Source organism: Argopecten irradians, chromosome 5 (assembly GCF_041381155.1).
Source record: "Argopecten irradians isolate NY chromosome 5, Ai_NY, whole genome shotgun sequence".
Classification (NCBI taxonomy): domain Eukaryota; kingdom Metazoa; phylum Mollusca; class Bivalvia; order Pectinida; family Pectinidae; genus Argopecten; species Argopecten irradians.
Genome location: NC_091138.1, coordinates 10,839,662 through 10,857,270, shown reverse-complemented (window position 1 = coordinate 10,857,270; position 17,609 = coordinate 10,839,662). Strand labels below are relative to the sequence as shown.

Genomic DNA, 17,609 nt, shown 5'->3' with positions numbered 1-17,609 from the left:
TAAGATTATCTATATGTGAAGGTCCTGAATTTACTTGATTGCTGGCCAAGATCAAGGTATGTCTGTTTCTTTCATCAGATCATCACGAGGTTATATTAAGAATGATCGTTATTTATAACTCACACATTTTTGACGTATAATATAAAAAAGTAACTGCAACCTTAAAATAGAAAGTATGTAACGATGTTTATGTTTGGTATAAAACATGTTTAGATATACAATTCAATCGGTCAACGTGAAAGATACTTCTAATGCCATTTTAATGACTTTTTGTGCGCTGCAATATCCTCAATGCAGTGTTAAGACACTCGCCTTTCACCTAGACGTCCGGGGTTCGGTCAAGGCACGGATGTGAAAAGGTCTTGAAACACCATTCACATCACTTGGGTTTCACGTGGTTTTAACCGACACGAAGACCTTTCGCGCCCTAACATCTGGGCCATCGAAAATTATTGTATAAGTTTTATATCTTGTTTTGAATTCAATGTAAAATAATCAAAATTGTTTTAAATGATGCTTGGATTGTTGAGAAATGTTTGAAAATGTTAATGTGCATACAATTTATTTATCTAATATCTTATATAGTATGAATATTATACATTTCATTTGATGCTTCCTGGCATACTATTTTGATACAAATTAACTAGAAAATCAACTTATAGAATGTTTTTGTGGTAGCAATAGATCATACAAATATATGGCTATTGCATATCGTGTCTTTCAACTTTCGCCAATCATGGTTTTGTTTTAACCGAAAACAAAAAAAAACTTCAGAAGTGTTTGTGTTTTAAGGTTTTGAAGACATATAAATATTGGGATAGAGAACAGAATCATATTTTGTCGACTAAAAATCTGTAATGTGTACGTGTAACTGGATGTTAAAAGAAAAAGCTTACTAAGATATGAGGGATATTCTCGAGTACTTTTTAAGTGACATTTTACAATGTTTTAAGCGACATGTTACAATGTATAAAAGTACGTTTTATAAATCTATTCTGTTTCAATATAAAAAAATCACCACATGCCATTCACTAAAATTGTACATGTGTTTGTATTTTTTCATCAAAACGCTGACGAAAACAGGTAGCAAAATTGTGAAATGTCCTTAATTAGACTGGTTTCATATCGACATATCCGGAACTGTTACCGCCAAACAACGTCTATCGGTGTTGAGAATGACGTACCTGGTATATGTATAATCTTCATTCAGCGGAAATACACGATTAATATGTTACAATACAAGATTTATTTTGGTGCGAGACTGACCAGCCGAGATGACGTAGCTTTACCGAGGCATTTCACATTTTTGTGTCAAGCACCTAAATAAACATTGTATTGTAACATCCCCTTCGAGACGTCTATGAATAATTCATGAACTTCATGAACAATTCATCAATTATTCATGAATATTTTCATGCAATTCATAAACTTAAAACTTCATGAATAATTTAGGAAAAAATAATTAATGAAATAGCATGTCAAGAATCATTCATGAAGTTTTATGCATAACTGATATTAATTAAAATTCTTAAAAATGAATGAAACAGTTTAATTTATTTTGAAGAATTTTAATGAATATTAGTCATGCATAAAACTTCATGGCTGGTTCTTGATACATTGATCATGAACAATCATGAATGTTTCATGGATTCATAAAATTTCATGAAAAGTTCATGAGAGTCATTTGATCAATATTCATGAACTTTTTTCATGAACCACAATCTGCTAATATTCATGAAAGTTCGTGAATTATTCCAGAATATTCATGATGTCATGAATGCCATCTCGCAGGGGGATACTAAACGTGTAGAATATTTAGCTTGCAATCATTAGCAATCAATTGTCAGTTATTTACTTAGCTTCACCTAAAGCGAGACGCTTCGATGTTGCGCATGAAAATATTCATTCAGTAAACCTGAACGAGGGTGTACTCCTTTTTCACTGCCGTGGAAAACACATAAAGCTAATTAAAATAACACCTTTTCCCAATTTCAGATTTTAAAATGGATTTATATTGGATGACATTGCTGGTATTGTGTTCACCTTTGACGAATTGTCAGGAATACAAAATAATAAACTCACCATCAGGACCTGTCCGTGGGATCAGTGTCCCTTATCAAAGCAAAATTGTGTATCAATATCGTAATATTCCGTTCGCGAAACCACCTGTTGGGGATCTGAGATTTAGGAAACCGGTTCCGTATGGAAGATGGACACAGGTTTTAGACGGGACATCTTTTGGGCCTTCCTGCTATCAGTCTACAAAATATATGTCGCAATTAGCAAATTCTAAAATGTCGGAGGATTGTCTGCAATTAAATGTATATTCACCGAGCGCCGCTTCTCCAAACAATTCAAAAAGTGTGATGATATGGATACATGGCGGGGGATACAGGCAAGGCCAGTCATTCCTCTATGATGCTACTAAACTTGTTACTTTAGGAGATGTCGTTGTGGTCACCGTGAACTACAGATTAGGGATATTTGGGTTTCTAAGTACTATGGATAACGCATCACGTGGAAACTATGGGTTGTGGGATCAAAGACTTGCTATGCAGTGGGTTAAGAAAAATATTGAGGCTTTCGGTGGTGATCCGAAATCGATTACCATTTTTGGACAATCTGCTGGGGCGTTCAGTGTCGGGCTACATGCTATGAACCCCGATAATCAAAATCTCTTTCATAGAGTCATTGCCGAAAGTGGAGTAGGAAATTCACTTCTTGCCTTAAATCCGGACCCTGTGAAATATGCACGAGCATACGGCATCTATCTAAACTGTCTGAATGGAAACGATATCCATTTGGATTCTGAGAGGTTAATTCAGTGCATCAAAGGAAAGAGTGCAGAAGAAGTATTACAGGCTCAGATCAGTAGTGGTAATTTTAAGGACGTGGGTTATGTAATTACTGTTGCAAATGCCCCTGTGGTGGACGGTGAGTTGATCAAAAGACACCCAAGTGTTGCAATAGCTAATTCATCATCAATTGAATCTAGCTTCTTTAGATCCCTTGACGTTATTATTGGCGACTCAAACTCGGAGGCTAGCTATATCTTCGATGAATACCTGATGCGCTTAGAAAAACAATACAACTTTAATTATTCACGTTCTATACCAACTGTTGCACTATGTAGAGCTTATGCGCCGCAGTTAGCTAAAGAGTTCTTTAACGGTAACAGCGAAGTGGCTGCAGCTATCTGTAAGCAGTATTCCAGCCCTTTTGAAATTGAACAAAGTAGAAACATTGTCAACATGTACACTGATTTTCCAATGATTGCTCCAGCCGTGGCGGCCCTCGACTGTCACTCTGTTCCCGGGCTGACAATGGGACGGAATACGTATCAGTATATATTTTCCAGGCAATATAGCTATGAGTCATACCCTACGCCGACGTGGTTCAGAGGTGCTTCCCATTTCGCCGAAGTTCCATATCTGTTTGGACCACGATTGATATTGACTATATCGCATCCCACCTCAATATCTGACGACATGCTCTCTGAAAACATGATTAAATACTGGACGAACTTTGCGAAATCAGGGTAAGTGTTTGAATTACAACCATATAGGAGTTTGTACAAACAAAAGTTGGCAACATGTTGAGATTATCTTTAAAATTTAGTGCTGATACAGAACACGATAGTAATATAAAGATATGTAACTATATTTCAATAGTAAAACGATCACGTAAAGAAAACACAATTATGTTCAATTCGGTCAACTGTCTCGACAAAAAAGTAAAAGACATACTAATTTAATAAGGTGACTGTGTATTATTTTCAATTACCGATATTTTGCTAGTGGGTCTTGAATGTAAGGGTGCGATATCATGTTGCTGTTACAGCTCTCCGAACGGCCCCGGTGTGCCCTACTGGCCGAGATATGACTCTGTAGGAAGACTGTACCAGGACCTGAACATCAATATAACACCAGCGTACCATTTATATCCAGAGAGAATGCGGTTTTGGAACCAGTACATCCCTTCTCTTCTCAGAACTCCAGTAGACACAGTTCTGGGATAAATCGGTGATGTGCACGAGTAAATATTGTAAAAACCATATATATCTGTCTTCAGTTGTCTTGGTCCGCCTGGTATAATTCATTAATTTTTTGTGTTACAATCGGCATTCAATAAGAAAGTGTTTTCATTTTAATGCAATCTATTTTAGCATTATACATCTGTAGTTCTAGCTGTAGACTGATACATATTTCCTTTATTATTGGATTCTTTGTCAGATAAAATACCAATTTTAAATAAATGCTTGTCTTACTGGGTTTTTTTGTTTGTTTGTTTGTTTTTTTGTTTTTGTTTTTTTTTGAAGTTAATATGTCATTCGCGATGTTGGAAGCAGGATATTATAGCCCATTTACATTGTGCGATACCTATCCTGCACACTTCCGCTTCTTTATTTCAAACGCAGAAATAATTGCAGATTTTCAAAACAAAGTATTATACATTCAGACATTGATTTCAAGCTCATCGTACAATTACGCTCCCTATTAAAACAATAACTAAAATGAATTTACGAGTCCTATAAATAGCATCGCGTTCGTGCTCAAAAGGGCAAGTTTTTATCAGATCAATCACAATCAGCTGTTATTGTAGCTTAGACTGGGGAGGTATTGATGTCGTGACGTCATAGTAAGATTTCGGAGATATATGGCATGAGTTTGAACATCACGTCTGATCCGAATTATAGACTGGATTTCCTGTCAAAGTTTCTCAACTTTCCGCATTTGTTCGGAAAAATACATTTTGTTTTCTTTTTTTTATTGCTGATCTCGGTTCTTCAATGCAATGGTGATTTGTGTACAAAACTGAACGGGTATTCACAGAAGTACAGATGTTTAGTATCGGATGTTCAAACGTGAAACTGGCTTTAGAGGCAGAGGATTGGGGATTCCTGGTAATCGAACACTATCATCTACTTTAAATAAAGTTGTTTTGCTGATTGTTCCCTACAAAATGCCAAAACTGTTCATCTGGCTGCCAACTTAAACTAAACTAGATGTTTCGAGTCTAAAATGAACCCAAAGATTTGTTGATGTGATTGACCAAACATAGCTCTCTTGGTAATCTTCCTGACAACATTGCAGCCCTAACCAGTCTTAGTGATTATGAGCGCAGTCTTACGGAGAAAATTGATACTAAGGCAGGTAATCCAGTGTATTTCTATTAGTTAAACGTCTTATTAATAGCCATGGTCATGTAAGGACGTACCAGGTTTGGTGGTGGAAGAAAAATCACCGACCAGCGGTCAGTACATGGCAACTGCCCCACATGGGATTCGGACCTGTACCCAGAGGTGGAGGACTTGTGGTAAAATATCAGGACATCTTAAACACTCAGAACCCCCAAATCTATAGATTAATAAAAGCACATAAATAATTGTGTTATGATCATGTCAAATTCACAAGAGTTACCATCATCAGTATGCATTTAATATATTCGCACAATCAGGTCAATGCTCTAGATGCGATTCAATTTGTTACTGTAAATAGTACTACAGTCAAAATACTCCACTATTTACACATTTTATTTAAATTATTCTATTATATATCGGATGATATTTGCTTTAGAGATAAGCAAACTTAATACAGGATTACTCGATAAAAAATCTTTATTTTTATATGTCTTATTTTTACAATAAAATGTGATAATAGACAAAAGGAAAAAATAATAAAAACACGATATTAGATGTTCGTAATATGAAACACTTAATAACCAAGCAGCGAAAACATATTATCAAAAGGTACACCTGTACTATTATTTCTACTAAGCGGGAAAGCTATATGCTGATGATCAGGAAAGCAAAGGAGCCTACAGAGCCTGTATTTAGTCGAATCATAAAACAACCAGGTATACAGGGAAATATTACATGTTGTAAGATATTTTCATTAAGAAATATTATTCGACAAGTTTCTCTCACAAGGAGATGAAGGAACAAGGAATGCATGCCAAGTGATGTGTTAATGAAGTGTTATGTAAACAGTTAGTGAACCACAAAATAAAAACCGTATCGTCTTAACCTTCTCACGACATCATAGGTTTACGTTAAAATTAGGAACTTAAGATATCTCTGACTGTACCATCAACAGGCACAACGAAAATTCGAATTAAAAATGTTTTCTGACAATAAAATCAATTTTACACTTGGGAACGTCATCAGAAGCTCTCACAATGTTTGACTCCGTATCACCTATTTATAAACTGTAAGTAATAAGAAATTGCTTTTATAACACTTACACATATAGTATTAACTACGTAGTATTATCAGTTCAGATGCGATATCACGATATCAGACAAACTTTAGTCGTGGAATTACTTGACTGATCCAACTCCGACCTATCTACATATAACTGTATATATATATATCAGAATACATGAACAGTCCAAGGATGTAACAGAATTCCCAGAGAACGTAATGCTTATCCAATTTTAGCGTCTCAATATGGATGTCACTAGCCATATGCTCTAAATGATGTTATCAAAGGATAGAGTTGATCAGACATTAAGCTCACGTCATAGAGTGAAACACAGTATTTCCAAATGATATTCCCAAAATTTATAATCTTAAATATTTGATTTCCTTTTTTGAATGGAACATTTTCAGTATGGAGACATGTCGATGAAAGTCAAACATAACAGCTAACATAACTTTTGTTATATAAATTCATCTTATAGTTGTTTGTTTGTTTGTTTGTTTGTTTGATTAATTAACGTCCTATTAACAGCTATGGTCATGTAAGGACGGCATCCCATGTATGCGGTGTGTTGCGTGTATGTTGTGCGAGGTGCGTGTTTTGGGAGACTGCGGTATATTCATGTTGTGTCTTCTTGTATAGTGGAACTATTTTCCTTTTTATAGTGCTATATTACTGAATACACATTAACACACACAACTTGCCTCCGAATTTGGAGATGTATTGCTGTAATTTTCGAAGGTTTAAACAATAACTATTAAAAACAGCCGTCTCCATAATAAAATAACCATTATATCACGTGGAATAACCTGGATTCTTCATTATGATATGGTAATTAGTTATCTCTCTCAAAACAAATTTCACTATCAAAAGAGTAAAATAGACTAAACTTAAAGTTGAACGTTTATGAATATGATGTAATACATCCTTGTGATAGTCACGGTACTTATTCACTAATTCTCGATTTGACTTTGCTTGTTGATTCATTTTCAGCCTCAACTTCGTCTAACTTGTTGTAGAGGAAATCGTCAACAAAGTTGAGGAGTCTGCTAAGGCTTTTCAGTGACAAAATGTTAATATTTTGATCTAAATCAGCCTCGCGGTGGTAGTTCTTTACTGGGAATACTTGTGTTTGGGGAATACCCATCATCATGGACACCCTCTCGACACACTCTTTTACTGCTGCACTGTAGAAAACCTTGCTGACGTCGTCAGATGTTGCTTCACATATCCTATCAATGTTGGTGAGCAGGACAGCCTGAGGTATTCCTTTTAACAAAACTTCCTCCATTTTATACGATTAAGAAACACATCAGTGTAAGCGACATGCACATGGTAACTTCCCTCTAATCCCAATTTAGAATTTATCCTTCTTCTTCTATTACTAGCATTCACCGAACTTTTCAAATTATATTGACACGCCTAAACAAAACCGTGTATGCTCATGGGATATGAAAATTATCTAAACAAATTTCTAAATACGAAGTATTACCTCTTTGGTTTATTCGTGTCTGCATGGCTTTGATCCGCTCCACTACTTTCACGGGAATGACGTCCACAGTACTAGCGTCCAGGACAAATGCTACACAGTGCATCTGATCAGCGAGAGTAGGTATCTTTACGAATCCAATGGTGTCGGTCGTTAGAGGAACGCTAGGATTGAACTGAAATTAAAGATTTTGCTAAAATAAATTCCAACAAATTCACATACTCTGTTTCACCACTTGTAGAACATGATAAAACAATGGTGTTAAATATTCACAGGGTTTAGAGTTTAATTTCCAAATATATGAGGTTCCAACGCATTATGTGTACTTGTGCAGGTAGGTTAACCTGGTCTCAATTATCCCATAATATTCTCCTGGACATTTTTTTTTGACACCGGTCCACATTTAAGGTATATTGAAACTCAAACAAAAGCGTGATAGACGAACGGCCGAACCGTTTGTGGACGTTTGCTTAATTCAAAATACCATTCCCAATGATCTAGGTGGAAATAGAATATACCTAAATAAATTCGCTTAGACAATATATGCTGCTGTTCCATTATTGGTTTTTTCAATAATTTGAAAACAGATGTATCCCTTTACAATTTCAAGAATTAGATAAGCTAACTAAATACATTTTACATTTTTGAGTTGTCATATCAGATGGAATCCCGCGTGTTAGTGGACAAATCTCATTGTCTGCAAACGAATTGTACTTCTGCATATTTGCTGGGTTGTATACAGTATTAAGTAAATGACTGAATTTAAAAGTTATAAAGCTATTTCTTATACAAGTAATTAACTGATAACTAATGCTTAGCTACCCTTTCCATTTTATATGTAATGACAATCCACAATGTACTCATCATTATTGTTTAGTATAGAAGCCATCATCTAAACCACACGAAACGTTCCTTAGTTTTACCAATCCGATAAACTATATCTGTCCAATGCTTTTGGTGCTATGAAACGTGGCATATCCGTAAGACGGCGTAACCATAGGCTTTTTCGCCACTGATGTGCGACTTGCACACAGTATGTACAACTCGACGAGGATAATATATCTCGATATTACAGCTCGTTATTGTTGAACATGAGCCGTCTTAATAACGACTTGCAGTACTGAAGGGAGGTAACTCCGTTGACCATACGACAATATGTAACACGTTATATTGGTCAGGATTATTTAAGGTTGGATGGTGGAGGAGAAACGGAGTACCTGGAAAAACCACCGACCAGCGGTCAGTACCTGACAACTGTCCTACATGGGATTGAAACTCTCGACCCAGAGGTGTATGTATAGTGGTATTATGTCGGAAATCCTAATCGGGTAACGCTGCCTCTAATTGAGTAATTTAGTATGGGTTCAAAATAACCTTACAAATGTGGAATCAACACATTGTTCATTACTTACACAACACAGGTAATTCACAGAAAATGTTAATTTATTTGTGGATAATATAATTATACTGTATTTGAAGATGGCTGGTTGGTTTAAACCATCCTTCTGAAATATAAGTTGTGTAATTCACGCTGTCATTGATTCTGTGTAAGTAGTAAAATGTAACCACAGGTCAAAGGCAACACATCACACACACCACAAATGCAAACATAATGGACATTCTATGTCATGAAGTGAAGTGTTTGTTCACCTTGTACTTTTCAGGCACATGTCCATCTAGCAAATAGCCTATTTCCTGATCTTCAAGACCTTCATCTTCTTCCAGTCCTCGAGTGTCACATAAACGAAAGTTGAGGGGTTTGCCAGCGTATCCGTCCCTAACTTGATACTTCCGGAACTGTGGTAAAATAAAATGAGATATTTTAGTCACTACACAATGCACTTATAGTATACTAAACTCTAAATAAATGATATTTTTTTTAACATAATGCAAAAAACATTCAAATGATTTTAATATATAATTTACTCACAGAAGTTGTCAAACTTTTTTCGGCACTTCCTGCGTTTGCCTGGATACTGATTTGCCCTCTGAAGATAGAGTTGATGGTGTTGAAGTAGCTAGACTTGCCAGCCCCGACCTGTCCGACTAAGAGGATCATGGCTTGTTTCAAGTTCAGTCCCGATAGTGGTTTATATGAAGCAACCTTATCTTTCAACTGCTCTTCCAGCTAGAATTTTTAATAAACACATTCTCTCATTTGTAGAATATAACCACTATAAGAACTGCACATGGACTAATAAAACGTGAAATTCTCATTTCTATTTTTAACTTTAATATGTAAGTTTCATGGCAAAAATAAGTACATTAAGCATTGAATTTCTTTCAGATAGCTTTCATAGTCTGTATAAATGGGACAGAGGCGAACTGCATGAAGCCCTCTAACATTTGCGTCTATATTGAGGAAATAATTCGATAATGACTTCATAATAAGTAGATGGCAGTTCATAGGCTGATGGATGTCAACTGCGCTTGGTAAGGTCACGTACTGGGGCTGCAGCGGAAATGTAAATACAGATTTGTAAACATTTTAATATACAGTGTTTGAAGTTATAATCAATTATATAAAGTTTGTTGTAGTTTACAGTTGAGTACCGGCGGTAATGATAATGATCAATATAACATTTATTGATAAATGTCAAATTAAATTGCGAAGACAGCATGTTAAATAAGTATAACTGCCACTGACGCAGAAGGTCGATGATATCTAGACAATAAAGTATTAGAAACACTCTAAGACTAACAGGGCATTTCTTCATAGTAACTAATAAAAGAAATATTGAGATTAGAATTAGAGCGTATATATGTTGATTTATGAATGGAATTAAATCTTAATTTAATTCATGTGATTTTCAAAATGAATGTTTACATTTAGTTAATGTTTTGCTTTCACGTGCTGTCTAAACCTGAAGTTTTATCTTAAGTGTATATCATACTGAAAACGATTTATTTCCTGGTAAATAGGTCAGCTTCATATCTGTTTTGTTAGAAATTATTTTAAATATACAATACCAACATGCATCAGCTAAATAGCGATAGTGTATTGTCATCTTTAACTTCGGTTATATCAATATTAAATAAATAAGTTATATGACTCAATACACAAATGACACGTTCGATTGCACGGATAATACCGCGCTAGAGGGAACCAGAGCGCCCGTATGAATCCCGCGCGAGCAGGTTGGTGATTCGTTTTCACACCCTTGTCAGGAATCCTAACCAGGCCGGCAATGTCAAGGAGAACGGTTTAACAACAACACTTCCTGATATACATGCGTGCACTGAATACATAAAATTACCTTTGTACTCCAGTCGACATTCCGTAACCACGGTTTCTCCGCTATCTGCGTCTCCTTCCTGAGTGCTTCCTCTTCTCTCAGTTACTCCATAGTTTTCGCTGCCAGTTCAGAGATCTAGAGAAGCAGAATAGAAAAATACATAATCATTACAAAACAATGGATAGATTGAATAAAACTCAGACAAGTAACCTGTAATTGTATCCCTACAGTCGGACAATACTATTAGAAAAGGGGTTTGTGTAGATAACGAAACAGGGATATTTCTTTTATTTCACAATTCTCTTAAATAAAGTCATTCCACCGGACATTAATCAATGATTTTTCATGTTGACAAAAATATCACCCACATGTATCTAGAATAGGAAATGACACAGACTTTATGTTATGTTGACATTACCTTACACTTTATACACTCTGAGCTCCAGTACATTCAAGTGACCATTCATTACAGAATTGTAGTCTTGACCCTGCATGTCGTAAGTGTTGCCAAGGCCAGTGGAACCATTTAATGGAAAGAAGTTCCCGGATTTGTTTACAGTTCCGTTGAAACATTTCAGGTCGTGACCTGCTCCAAATGTTGGTCCATTAGAACTATGACAATATATGGTATTTGTGCTTGTTTTTTTAACGAACTGCATCGGTTTTGCCTGACCATTATACTCAAGTCTAAACAGAAATGCCTTATCATCGTTATAATATGAACCGTTTGAGTTCCAGTTCAGGGCGGTGTATCCTCCGTACACAGAACAGTTGGTCCCTTGTTGTCACAAAGAGTATGGAAGGTCTGAGCAATACAGCCATCACGGCTGATCTTGTACAGTAATGTAAACTTGTGTTTCTTCGAGGAATCGATCCATTTCGAGAGTTGGGTTTTATGTACTTCTGTTAACTTGGTTGCCATTTTGTATCCTGATGGAAAAATATAGAAATAATCGTCATACTAGGTCGTTAATTATATCGTCTATTAACATCGTGATAATAACAAACAAGAGGCCCAGAGGGCCTGTATCGCCCACCTGGTTATTGTAATACCAAATAACGTTCTGAATACAGGATCATTGTTTCTAATTTCTGCTCCAGCTGACCAAATTTGGTTATATCCCATGCAGACATCTATGACTAGTAGCGATTTAAAGCATTTACCTCTATTTACCCTATTGGGCCCTGCCCCTCCTGTCCCCGGGGGCTCAGAGCCAAAATTTATACAAACTCTGTTCCCCTTCCCCCAATGATGTTTCTGGCCAAATTTGGTTACATTCCATACAGAACTCTATGACTAGTAGCGATTTAAAGGAATTACCTCTATTTCTCCTATTGGGCCACGCCCCTCCTGCCCCAGGGGGTCAGGGTCAAAATTTATACAAATTCTGTTCTTTTACCCAAAGAATGTTTCTGGCCAAATTTAGTTACATTCCATGCAGAACTCTATGACTAGTAGCGATTTAAAGCATTTACCTCTATTTCCCTTATTGGGCCCCGCCCCTCCTGCCCCCGGGGGCTCAGAGCCACAATTCATACATACTCTGTCTGTTCCCCTTCCCCCAATGATGTTTCTGGCCGAATTTGGTTGCATTCCATGCAGAACGCTATGACTAGTATCGATTTAAAAGGATTTAACTCTATTTCCCCTATGGGCCCCGCCCCTCCTGCCCCCGGTGGGTCAGAGCAAAAATTTATACAAATTCTGTTCACCTTACCTAAAGAATGTTTTCTGGCCAAATTTGGTTACATTCCGTGCAGAACTCTATGACTAGTAGCGATTTAAAGGATTAGCCTCTATTTCCCCTATTGGGCATCGCCCCTCCTGCCCCCGGGGGGTCAGAGCAAAAATTTATACAAACTCTGTTTCCCTTCCTCCAATGATTTTATCTGGCCAAATTTGGTCACATTCCATGCAAAACTGTATGACTAGTAGCGATCTAAAGGAATTACCTCTATTTCCCCTATTGGGCCCCGTCCCTCCTGCCCCCGGGGGAGAGGGTGGGGAGTTAGAGCCAAAATTTATACAAACTCTTCCCCCAATGATGTTTCTGGGCAAATTTTGTCACATTCCATGCAGAACTCTATGAATAGTAGCGTTTTAAAGGAAATGTTGATGGACGGACGGACGACTGATGGCGCGCCATAGCATAAGCTCACCGGCCCTGCAGTTCAGGTGAGCTAAAAACTGACTGAGTAAAGTTTTCAATTATAGATTAATACAGTTCGTTTATTTAGATCTATCCATATTATAACGACCTGTGTCCCATTTAACAAGTGTTTTCATTTAAGAAATTCGTGGTTTATGATTGATTAATGGCTGGGACAATTAGTACATACATATGGGTACTCAAAAGGGAATATCGTACTAAAAGGAAAGAAGATATATTTGATATAAACGTAACCTTCGAACAAATTAACGCAGACCAAATATACTACGACAGTGGATACTATAGATACACATATAGCATATTTATTGACAGAATATATTGATATGGTTTGTGTATATGCCTCAGATATCGTAGAGCCACAACGCTGGGGTCTAACGTGTTTTGGTACGCGGAGGTGTAATTACGTATGCGAAGCAAAATGGCGTCGAAAGCTCCACTTTCAAATGCAAGATATGATTACTGTCCTGATATTCTACACAGGGTCACATTATATAGTAAAATCCGACACTTGCCCAGCGTTGTACAACATTTTTTAACCAGAAAGATATTCTTGATAACGTGTTTTTTTTAAAAATTAATCATAAGAAGGTAAATATTTCAGCAAAATAAGTCAAACACAAATTCATCTATATCAGAAATGATAAGTAATCATAACTATACGTACCTCGATAGACCGTTCAGTGAAGCGGATTAAAGAGTGCCTGCAATACTGTCTGCTTTCTCGGTAATAAAACCGAAAGTATAACACGGAAATCCCGAGACTAAAATGTAAGTTGTCACATAAGATAGGAAACACCCACAGAGTTGTAGGATAACAGAGTTGTATACATGAAATGCCTATCCCGATATAGTTTTGTTATCAACCAATACAAGTATGAGGGACACATCTAGAGTTATCTCCTAGTAAAGAGTTCTTTCCATGGAGATAAGTGTAAATATATCCCGACACATAGGGGCATGATTATTTTTATGCCGAACATGACTAAAATAAAACAGTAGAATATTATATTCAACATTAATAAGGATATACGTAACTCAGAATTTAATCTGACATATAATTTATTCAATGAAAACATGCATAATACAAGAAAATTTGAATATGAATAATTATTATGATGAAGACGGTCTGTAAAAAGTACTAGGGTATTTATACATAATCCCTTGATGCAATAACAATAAGTACATCACGTGACGAAATACTAGATTTGATTGACTGCACACATGGTGGGTACTATTTTCAAAAAATAGTACCCGGGGAAGCGGACACGATTGAAGTAGCGCGGAATTGAACGGAACTTATTGTTACATCACTAGTACATGAGGTGATTATAATGTTGCCCTTCGGTCAAGATGGCGGACAGGCTGTTGTATACGGAGAAGGAAGCAAATTCATGTATGTTGCTTTTTTTTTGCAGAAGATGGTTCACTATCTTCATGACACCAATTATTTTGATACATAGACTTTTTTTGGATAAATACAGCCTTCGGCTCGGGTAATATTCCATCCCCCGACAATACTATCCTCTCAAACAAGCCATACTAGATAACCTGTTGACAATACATGTGTAATATTTACTTTTTATCTATTTTTCTTCAAAACAAACACAATTTTATTTTCCCAGCACGTTTGGAGAGCTGCCAGGTTTGGGGGCCCTGGGGTCAGCCCGATCAAAACAGCCTCATACATCAGTCGGTCAATCGTACAACCTTTGCTCATCACTTTCAACTTACTAATATCATTTTAAGTACCCTTTCACACATTATATACACACGATTTATTATGGTGTTTAGTTTTATTTTACTTATTTTATTAACAATATAAACTTATTGTGTTTCATACATTGTAATATTTAAGAAGAAATAAAATATAAACATATATAATACCGTATTCGATCCAATAAACGCCCATGTCCCTATAAGCGCCCCTCCCTCTTTTTGAGGCCTCAATTTCAATTGCCCATGCACAAATAAGGACCAAAACTACATAAAACGGTAGAAATTTGCAATAATTTTGACTTATTAGCACCTTTTCATTTTTATCAATTTTTAAGCGCCCTGGGCGCTTATTGGGTCGAATACGGTAACACATAAAATTTATACAATCGGAAAACTGTCACATCAGTACAAAGATTATAGAAAAATCAGAGTCAAGTGCGTTAAACAGTGAATATTCCTTATTTCTATTTAGGGAAGTGGTTTGATGAGTCGCTGTCAGATAACAACTCGATAAAGATGACCCTATCAGAGGCAATATCATGGATGAAAACGGTGGATTGAAGCAGACCACCTGGAAAGTATAAAGCTTTGACGTACCAACATGAGGTTTTGTCAAGGCTGATGTGGCTGTTACTGATCTACGAGGTTCCAGTTACGAAAGTTGGAGAGAGCAGCAAGCATTTATCTGCGGCGATGCCTTGGAATCCCACTAGGATTTACAACCCGAAATTACAATTACCGCTTTCATGACATAACATAGACATGGCATTGCGGGACTCCTTAGATGCAAAAGACAGTGGAACACGTGTCCAGACAAGGATAGGAAGAAAGTGGTCAGCATCGACATCTGTAGACCAGGCTGAAAGTATGCTGGAACTACGCCATGTGGTTGGAAACACGTGCAGCGGAAGGCAAGGACTATGGTTGTAGCACTTTCAACAGTGGAAGAAACACATCAGTGCCAGAGAGGCGAAAGGTGGTTCAGGACGAGGTCAGGCGGTTAGAGGAGGAAAAGAGAAAGACAAAAGCTGTTGAGTTGGGAAAGTAAGCAAGGGATGTGGATGAAGTGGGAATTGCCAAGCAGGAAACTGTCTCGGTCAGAAGTGTGGATGAAAGACCAAAACAGAATAGCATTTCTGTAAATAGCGGAATACGATGCACTACCATCCCCATCAAATCTTCACCAGTGGAGACTTATTGATGACCTAACATGTCAGCTCTGTGGTAGCCAGGGATCAATGACACACATCTTGTCAGGGTGTCGGATATCATTGCCACAGGGGCTGAAGGCGAGACAGTGGAGCGGAAGAAGTCAGCTACAACATCGCAATAGTTTTCCCAATAGTGGATACTACATTACGTCCGTGATATCGAACCATTCCAGATATAGCATCGTAGTGGAGCTCACAGTAACCTGGGAGGAAAATTGTGCAAAGGCGCATTAAAGGAAGAACTTGAAGTATGCGGATCTAATAGCAGACTGCAAAGAGAAAGGATGGAAGGCATAGCTGTTCGCAGTTAAGGTTTGATGTTGCAACATTTAGGAGTACGGGGGAAGGCAATGCCATCAGCCTGGAGGAGAATTTGTGTAGCTGCGGAGAAAGCGTCTTGCTGGTTATGGCACCGTCTTGAAATGAAAGTCAGGATCCATCGAATATATGAAAAAGTTTCCATCTCAAGAGATGAAATGTAACTGTTATTCATAAAAAAACAATGGATATTCTATTGATCACGTTTTACGTCTATGCTACCGGTACATGTTTTTCAATCTGCAGCGATACCTTATGTATCACTCTTTTATTATTTCCCGCTACTAATTTAGTTCCACACAAGTTTCAAAGAATAATCAAATGCACCTAAAAGCGTGGAAAGATGCACACAGTATTATATTTTTGGTTTGATATTTTCTCCACCAAAACAATATTTTCACTGTACTTAATGTGTTCTGATTGGTCAATATTGAGTGAAAATATCGATACCGATATGCAGCATATGTTTTCAACATAAGACCTAATATTTCATTGCGAAGTGTACTAAAATTGTTATATTCCGTGACAACATGAGCGTAATAATTAAACGAAGGGAAAGGTAGAAAGCATTTTCTATACGACTATGATTCAAGTAAATATCCGCATGATCAGGAGTTTCCTTACTTCTAGAAACAGTCTTATATTCAGTTTTTAGGATTAAAATATACAAGCCATACTTTACAGCAACGATTGTCTATTTTCAAATCAACCGGTCTTCTGCCAGTGCAGGTGTTGCAACTAATACATAAATTGAAGTGTCATCAGCAAATAATCTAATAATTTTTGTGATATCGTTTGGGACATCATTTATATAAATTAGAAATAAAAGAGATGCATGGTTAGAACTCCGAGGTACACCACTTTTAAACTTTAGAAACAAAATTAGACGATATCTCATCAATAAAATCTTTGCTTTCTATTAGATAAAGAGGTTATAAACTTTTATAATTTTATCGCTCATTCCAATATTGATACGTTTATGTAAAAGACTTGTGTAGCACACATGGCCAAACGCCTTACTAATATCAAAGAAAACAATACGTACTTTCCTCCCAGAGTATATTGTCCTCTCCAAATATTTGTATGCTTAGTAATTGATGAATTGTCGAATCGCCTGGCGGAATCCTGACTGGCATGGGGTTATTATTTTTTCAATTAAACATTTATGGACATATTTGAATATAAATATATAAATATATGACGATACGTATTAAAATGTATAAATAAAAGAGATTATACAAGGAGAGGTCATTAGCATGCTCCTTTCG

General features: G+C 36.7%; 1 protein-coding gene and 1 pseudogene across 1 annotated transcript; one reads left to right on the top strand and one right to left on the bottom strand.

Annotated features, from left to right (window-relative positions):
* On the top strand, positions 1 to 4,113 carry LOC138322831 (cocaine esterase-like). The gene is made up of 3 exons (XM_069266963.1): positions 1 to 56; positions 1,996 to 3,538; positions 3,841 to 4,113. Exons 2-3 carry the CDS (start codon positions 2,004 to 2,006, stop codon positions 4,016 to 4,018), a joined length of 1,713 nt encoding a protein of 570 aa, XP_069123064.1. The 5' UTR covers positions 1 to 56; positions 1,996 to 2,003; the 3' UTR covers positions 4,019 to 4,113.
* Positions 4,114 to 5,599: 1,486 nt separating this feature from the next.
* Positions 5,600 to 17,536, bottom strand: LOC138322833 (interferon-induced protein 44-like; annotated as a pseudogene).
* Positions 17,537 to 17,609: the final 73 nt, after the last annotated feature.

Coding starts and splice junctions, on each gene's coding strand:
- LOC138322831 (XM_069266963.1), top strand. CDS start 2,004: ATGGATTTATATTGGATGACATTGCTGGTATTGTGTTCACCTTTGACG. Junction 3,539..3,840: donor ACGAACTTTGCGAAATCAGG/GTAAGTGTTTGA, acceptor TTGCTGTTACAG/CTCTCCGAACGGCCCCGGTG.